This window comes from Carya illinoinensis, chromosome 6 (genome assembly GCF_018687715.1).
Source record: "Carya illinoinensis cultivar Pawnee chromosome 6, C.illinoinensisPawnee_v1, whole genome shotgun sequence".
Taxonomy (NCBI): Eukaryota; Viridiplantae; Streptophyta; class Magnoliopsida; order Fagales; family Juglandaceae; genus Carya; species Carya illinoinensis.
In genome coordinates, this window is record NC_056757.1 from 36,110,156 (window position 1) to 36,117,505 (window position 7,350).

The following is a 7,350-nucleotide window of genomic DNA, read 5'->3' on the forward strand; positions in this document are numbered from 1 at the left end:
ACAATTCTGCAAGAGTAGTAATACCAAAGCCCAAAAAACAAGAAAAACTAGCAATAATTGAGCAATTAGAGCATTAGCAATGGATTATTCATCTTCATATGCAAATTTTCATGTTTTGAAGATTGATTTTGAATATGAACAAAATTTCCTACATTGGATTATGCATTTTTTGACCAAATAATAATAAAATATTAATTTTTTTTTCCCTAAAATTCCTAATCTGTTCAGGAAATGGATTAGAAATCCCATGTTTCTATTTTTTTTTTGTGTTATTTATGCCTATATGTGAGTTTTAACTTCCACAAGCTCTTGTCCCCAACATTTGTGTAGATGACCTTGCCTGTTTAATGTCTATACACCTCCAATAAATTCAATAAAAATTCCAAACAGCAAGTCCAATAAATTCCACAGATGTTTATATATACAGCAACACAAAAAAATCCACACATACTCTATGTGTGGTTTAATTTCATTCCTTTTCACGACTTAGACAATTCTATTCCATACAAATTCAATGTTCCCAAAATATATGCCATACAAATTCTACATCCAAGTCCAATAAATTCAATCTACCATATATATTCCACACATACTCTATGTGACTTCTAATTTCATATAAATTCACAACTTGGACAATTCAACTCATAAATTCAGTGTTTGTAAAATATATACCATACAAATTCAACTTCCAACCAAAAGAACCTCCATACAAATTCTACTAAATCCCATGTATCAAAATCAACTTAGTAGAAAATCTACAAAGTTGATTTTAATACAACTTGGCAGCTCCGCAGCAGCTCCACGACAGCTCCACGGCAGCTCCATAGCAGCACAATTCAGCTCCACAGCAGCTCCACGGCAGCACAATTTAGCTCCACAGTAGCTCCACGGCAGCACAATTCAACTCCACAGCAGCTCCACAGCAACAACCACTAGCTCCATAGCAGCTCTCAACAGTTTCCAAAGCAAATTGATAGCAACCAGTAGTACAAAAAAATGTTCGAATTTGGTGCAACCAGTATTACAAAAAAATGTTCGAATTTGGTGCAACCAGCAGTACAAACAGACCCAAAATAATGTCATTGCAAATATTTACAATTTCCAAATACCCAAAATAAGTAACCATAGTCAAAACTATGTACGAGATATGACCCTATTTCTTTGTTCCTCAATGATCTCCATTTGAAGATTATGGAAATACTCTTGCTGCACACCATTCAGCGAATCAATATCTTTGGACATAATTTCAATATCAACCTTTCTCTTTTTAAGAGTTACTAAGTTAGATCTATCTTCTTCAACCTTAATTTCCTAATCAAGTTTTATCTTCTTAAGAAATAGTAACTCAGATCTTTCATTCTCATACTTCAATTGTGATTCTCTTCTCTCCATCATACAAGTCCTCCTATCATCTGTCATTTGGCTTAAGGCCTCCTTAATTACTAGATTTTGTCTTTCGTTACATTTTCTTTCTTTCTCTCTTACTTTTTCAGCTTTCTTTCCAGGAGGTCTCTCACAATCGACGGGCACATTTTCCATTTCTTCTCCTAAAGGTATTGAGTTTGGAGTAATACCTGAACTTGACCCATTTTTCTTTTTTATGAGGTCCATGTGTGCTTGCCATTTTGGTTGGTGCCTCAATAGATTCCAACAATTATCCATGGTAAAGTTATGTTTGAGGTTCTCTCGGTACAAGATTTTTGCCTTATCAATCTACAAAATAGTTTTCACAATTAATACTAATGTCATTGCAAATACTTAATAATTACAACCACAAAACAGCAGTAAAAAGTATTATACCTTGTCCTGCTCAGTTGCACCGCTTGGATGCATTCCTTCAACTTGGGCTAAGCTACCACAAAATTTATTGAGGCATTTTTGAATGATTGACCACCGATTGGTCAAAGAAGCTATAGATCGTTCTTGACAATTAAGTTTTTTATATGTGGAGTAGTACTCATAAATTCTACTCCTCATAAATTCTACTCCACATTTGTGTAGATGATTGGTCAGTTCCCCGTATGGGATCCATACTAATGTTAAGCCAAGCTGAAACGAGGATGGTATCTTCCTCTGCAGTAAATGACACACCCCGCTGGGATTTTTGTTTCCTTTTTCCCCTTTGGGGTTGTGTCGCTTGGACATCAACACTTGCACTGCCCATAGGGGGGTTGTTTATATCAATTTCATCACTTTCCAACAGTGTGGTGAAGAATGGATCATCATCAATTAAACAGTTCATCCTTCAACAAAATATTGAAGGATAAAGTGTTACTAAAACAGCACATGGGAAAAAGAATGTATGCAATGCATATGGGAGATTATAAGGTAAAATATATGGCTACTACATGCTGAATGCAAGTGATGTGCATCTAGTCTAAAGGCATGCATTTCCATGTTGTGCATCTTTGCTCAAATGACATACAAAAACATGGCATAGCAATTCAATACTTAACATATTAAATGTCCAAAAAACAAGGCAGTACAGAAACAAAACAAAAAAGCCCCAAAAACAAATAAGCCTGAAAAAACAAAACAAAACAACATTGAATGTCAGCACACCATAAGAATATGTTTAGTTGGCAAGTGTGTTGGCTTTGTTGATTCCCTTCCCCAGTTGGCACAAGCCTTTGAAAGAGGCAGTTGATTTTAATAACTCAGCTCAACTATCATATCATCTTATTTCAAAGGGTAACTTTTCAGGCCAACTGGTTTTTATACAAATTCAACATCACTGGCGTAATTAAGATGATTAGCTCCGAATACTAATGTTAAGCAATCTCTTTCTAGAGTACTAAAGAATGCAAATAAGCCCCAAAAAATTTACAAAGCTGAAATGCCATTGCTGTCCCACTGAAATGCCATGTACAAGATCAGGGGAATCAAATGCATGTACAAATCAGGGGAAATCAAAACAAACCTCAGAACCAACTCAACCGAAATGCTATGTACAAGATGACAAGAATCAAATGCATGTACAAATCAGGGGAAATCAAAACAAACATCAGAACCAACTCAACCGAAATGCCATGTACAAGGTTCGGGGAATCAAATTAAAATACAAATTAGGGAAAATCACCACAAACCTCAGAACAAACTCAGCCGAAATGCCATGTACAAGGTTCGGAGAATCAAATTAAAATACAAATCAGGGGAAATCACCACAAACCTCAGAACCAACTCAGTTTGTTCTATCTATCTCTATTCTCAATTCAATATTCAGAGCAATCACATTAAAAAAAAAAATCCTAAAAATTTCTAATCAGGCTAAATAATACAGAAAAATATTCTCCAACCAAAATCCACAAATGGGTTCGGGGAAATCACCTTTTGGACGAGAGAAGAGGCCTCCGTTGATGAAGAAAGCACATAAAATTTTGGGCGTCCAAGAGAGAAAACAGAGCAACGAGAGAGAGGGGTGAAATGGGTATTGAAGAGAAGAAGAGAGAGTTGTTCGGTAGAGAGAGAAGAAGAGAATAAGATAGATCCGCTCGGGGATGGAGGCCGTTCGGTGATGGAGAGAAGAGAGAAAAGAGAGAAGTATATGCGTTCGGGGATGGAGAAAGAAGAGAAGAGAAAAGAGAGAGAGAAGAGAAAAAAGAAAAGAAAGAAAAAGAGAGAAAAAGAGAGCCGGTCGGGAGTTGGGAGGGAGAAAGAATAATAAAAATAATATTTGAAGATGAAAAGTGGTTATTCATATTTAAATAAACATTGTAGCAATTTATTCAAAATTATAGATATGCATATACCAATGCAGGACATTTTAAGAGCATAATCTTCAAATTCAAAGATGAAGATAAAGATGAATAATCCGTTGCTGATGCTCTTAGAGGACTTAAGGATACCACCCAGCCAAAAGGACCAGGGTTGACTTTGAAAGTGCAATCAATATTTAATTTGAGGATCCCAAAAAGAGGAGGATTCCATTTCACCAAGATTGGTCTCTTAACATAGATGGTGATTTGAGAAATGTGAAAAGACTTAAAGATAGAAGCATTTGAGTTGAGGAGAAGAGAACCAGGCTTAAGAAGAATGTTGAGATTCCTAAGCCAATTGACGATCTTATAAATGATGGTATCAGAGTTAGTGAAAATGTGCTTGAATCTAACTTTGTTCCTTGCAATCCAAATCTCCCAAAGAATGAGAGGCGACAAAGGCAAGAAAATAAAATTGGTCTAAACCTCTAGAGGCAAGCCACCACTCAGCGACTTGATTCCTCCAATTATCAAGGGTGGTGAAATTGAAACAAAAAATAGAGGAAAATGGTCTAAGATCCGTTTGGAGAAGATGCAGTCTGCAAAGACATATGGTTGGCGATCTCTAAAAATCCCTCAGAGCAACAAGAATATTTGGAAGCCAAAAGGATACCACAATATTGGATCCGATCATCTAGAGGAATGCCATTATGCCACAATTTCCAAACAAAGACAAAAACCTTGATAGGTAGAACATTATTCCATATGCAAAGAGCAAATGGGAATGAGGGGTAATGATCCCTAAAAAGGTTCCAAGCAGATTTGGAACTAAAATTTCCTTCATAAGCATGGTCAGTAAGGGCTAGAAGCTTTTCAATATTCCAACCCATGGAAGAGCACACATCTTTAAGAAGAAGTTTAGGGTTTGATATATTGAAACCTTTTTGGGCCAACAAGTCAAGAACAAACGAGGTAATGTTATAATTGGAGTACCATGAAATCATTATAAAAATGTAATAATATCTCCCTCCGAATTAATTTAGGATTATGTTCACCACCTTCCAATATTCAATTCAAGATATTACGCTCATGGTATTAATTAGTTGAAATTATCTTATATATGGATTCAGGAATTCACTCCGGTGAGTTTCAATAAAATAATTTCCAAACATCCTCTCCACTCTTCAAACTATTCTAAGGAGAATATCCACAGCAAAGTTGGGATAAAATTGAGTTAATTATCTTATGTATGGGACATATAAATTTTATTCATGCAGGAGGTTACAGTAATTGGTCATAAAAAGAGATTCTGAGCAATTCATGGAAATGAGCAAATTTAATAGAATCTTCGTTGAAAAATTCCCCTCAAAATGGGCTTGATAGGCCCATGTAAGCCATTATAAGGTATTAGCAATGGTGGTTGCCACGCTCTTCGTTCATATTCCGACTGTTATAGTATTATCCCGGTGGGTTGATCTTCAGATCAAGACCAATGTCCATTCCATTGTAAGCGATTGGAGCATACATCCATAGATCGTCAGAGCTCAAAAGCTTCAAAGTCCCAACAAGAAAACAAAATATTAGTTCAATAAAAAGGAATCCAGAAGCATGCATTGCAGCTTGATTATCAAGGATTCAGTTTTGCTATATATATATGTTACGTGCCTTGATTTGGAGCTGTAAAATTTCACATACCGGACGTACAGCTTCCTCAAGCATTTTGCTAATATCAACCTTCAGTACCAAAGAATGAATCGTGAGAATTCTGCGTCCACCTTGGACTCACACAACAATATTTGAAGTTCATGGAGAACTCGGCCTACCTTTGTTCCATTTGGGACTAGGTTCTGTAGAATTCTCAGCCTCTCATTTATTCTCTCTCTTCTTTTCTGCAAGATACGAAAGAAATATCTTCTTTTATACTCTATTATTGGAAGAAATTGTCTTGAATAAGCTTTGTTGTTATTCATCCTGCACGCAACCACTCTCATCTTCTCTCCTATGTGCTCATTCAAGTTTTGAAGACTAGTCCTTTTTGAAGTTTTTTTTTTTGGCATAGTCACCCATGTTTAGCTTGCATTATTTTTATCTAATCAACGATTTTCGTGGATTTTTTAGGACTTGTTTCTACATTATTCATGTACCCAGGCAGCAAACATGCGAAAAGGTCCAAGTCGATGTGCTTGCATTTACAGGGACTTACCCTTGCATATAGGCTCTGGGGATCGGTGGCTGATCCCCTACTCGCTCTTGTTTTGCCATTCAAGTCAGGAGAAGCAGGACCTTTCCTGCTCAAATCTGAACTCGCCCCTCCATTCACCTCTTGAGAAGCAGTGCAGTCATCCTCCGAGGAGAAGCTGCCGGAGCTCTGCTCACCAATGCCAGGATTACTATCTTCTTCATTGTTGCCTATTTTCTTATTCTTTTCCGATTGCGCCATCCTCTTTTTCTTCCTTATCTACATTATTTAATGGAGATGAGTAAAATCTATGAATCAAATTCCTTCCATACAGATATGAAACACCGATCGATCACTCGGCAAAAACCTAATGCAATATTAAGAGGGTGAGAAGCTTATTATTATACTCACATCTCGAGAACTCCGAGACCTTTTCTTCGAATTCTCGGGTGGGTTGCTACACTTTTCTTCCGGGATTGATTCTGGTGGTGGCATCTCGGATTCTTTTCTGTGCTGTGAATCCTTCTCGGGATGAAGAACAGCTGCTGCAGGCACATTTCCAGCAGACTCTTCTGCATTGCCGTCACTTTTTTCTTGGTTCAAGCAGTCATACCCTTCTACGAGAAAGGAGCCAGGTTTTTTCACGTTCATCATGCAAAAATCCATGGAAATGGAGCTGTCATTGGATGCCAAAACTGGATGAGAATCACTCGAGCCGTAGCATTGTTGGCTTGAGCTACCACCATTGTAATTACTTTCTTGTGAAAAACTGTGAAAGTTTGAGCTAGACATATACAAAGAAAAGTATGAACTATCACTAAGCCCTTCACCATTCATATTTGACTCATAGCCAGGCCAAAAATCAGAAGGGGCTCTCAAGCTTAAATCCCCAATCAAGTCATTGGGTAAAGAAGCATTGTTATGAAGCAGCTGAGCCATAAAATCAGACTCCTCAGCAATATACATGCCACCAAGAGAGCCCCATTCTCTCTCAGAGATGGCTCCCATAGGCTCCATGAGGCTCTTCTTTTTGCAAGAATCAGGCGTTAAGAGAAGCTGAGTTTACTTGGTGGGGAAGGAGATGAAGACATATTTATACCCAAGCAAGTACTTTCTAGCGGTTGACCTCTTCCCCATAGGAAGATCTAACTCATCATTGCCAGTCTACATGAGTGGGGCCAAGACAACTCAGTGAGTACCTACCAACTCAAAAAAACTAGACATGGAAAGATCGGATTTGCTAGTCACAGAAATATTATTGAAAGGGACTAACTGAGCTTAGTTAGTATCCAAGTTTGTCATTAAAAAAGGCCGAATCTGAGTAAAGTCTGGTGAAGAAATAGATAGATAGGTTGGCCAAGTCGGCCAGCGGGAGAACGTGGGGAGTCACCCTTGAATATGATAAAACTCCAATGGATCTTTGATCGACATTCCCAATACAATATGGAACCAAGACAATAAAATCTCTTTACTGGA

General features: G+C 37.4%; 3 protein-coding genes across 3 annotated transcripts; all 3 read right to left on the bottom strand.

Annotated features, from left to right (window-relative positions):
* Positions 1 to 1,311: 1,311 nt before the first annotated feature.
* LOC122312826 (glutathione S-transferase T3-like) lies at positions 1,312 to 3,313 on the bottom strand. Its single transcript, XM_043127471.1, has 2 exons — positions 1,801 to 3,313; positions 1,312 to 1,713 (listed from the first exon to the last, which is right to left on the bottom strand). The coding sequence occupies exons 1-2, from the start codon at positions 2,143 to 2,145 to the stop codon at positions 1,312 to 1,314; spliced, it is 747 nt and encodes a 248-aa protein (XP_042983405.1). The 5' UTR covers positions 2,146 to 3,313.
* Positions 3,314 to 5,153: 1,840 nt separating this feature from the next.
* Positions 5,154 to 6,135, bottom strand: LOC122312827 (transcription factor bHLH84-like). The gene is made up of 4 exons (XM_043127472.1): positions 5,899 to 6,135; positions 5,519 to 5,584; positions 5,391 to 5,429; positions 5,154 to 5,246 (listed from the first exon to the last, which is right to left on the bottom strand). Exons 1-4 carry the CDS (start codon positions 6,133 to 6,135, stop codon positions 5,154 to 5,156), a joined length of 435 nt encoding a protein of 144 aa, XP_042983406.1.
* Positions 6,136 to 6,138: 3 nt separating this feature from the next.
* Positions 6,139 to 7,350, bottom strand: LOC122314385. Its single transcript, XM_043129924.1, has one exon. It carries the CDS (start codon positions 6,889 to 6,891, stop codon positions 6,253 to 6,255), a length of 639 nt encoding a protein of 212 aa, XP_042985858.1. The 5' UTR covers positions 6,892 to 7,350; the 3' UTR covers positions 6,139 to 6,252.

Bases quoted from the DNA above. Each gene is read 5' to 3' on its own strand.
- LOC122312826 (XM_043127471.1), bottom strand. From the start codon at position 2,145: ATGTCCAAGCGACACAACCCCAAAGGGGAAAAAGGAAACAAAAATCCC. The intron at 1,714-1,800 runs GTATAATACTTT...ACTATTTTGTAG, and splicing joins GTGCAACTGAGCAGGACAAG to ATTGATAAGGCAAAAATCTT.
- LOC122312827 (XM_043127472.1), bottom strand. From the start codon at position 6,135: ATGGCGCAATCGGAAAAGAATAAGAAAATAGGCAACAATGAAGAAGAT. The intron at 5,585-5,898 runs GTAAGTCCCTGT...CGTATCTTGCAG, and splicing joins CCCAGAGCCTATATGCAAGG to AAAAGAAGAGAGAGAATAAA. The intron at 5,247-5,390 runs GTATGTGAAATT...GGGACTTTGAAG, and splicing joins TTGAGGAAGCTGTACGTCCG to CTTTTGAGCTCTGACGATCT.
- LOC122314385 (XM_043129924.1), bottom strand. From the start codon at position 6,891: ATGGAGCCTATGGGAGCCATCTCTGAGAGAGAATGGGGCTCTCTTGGT.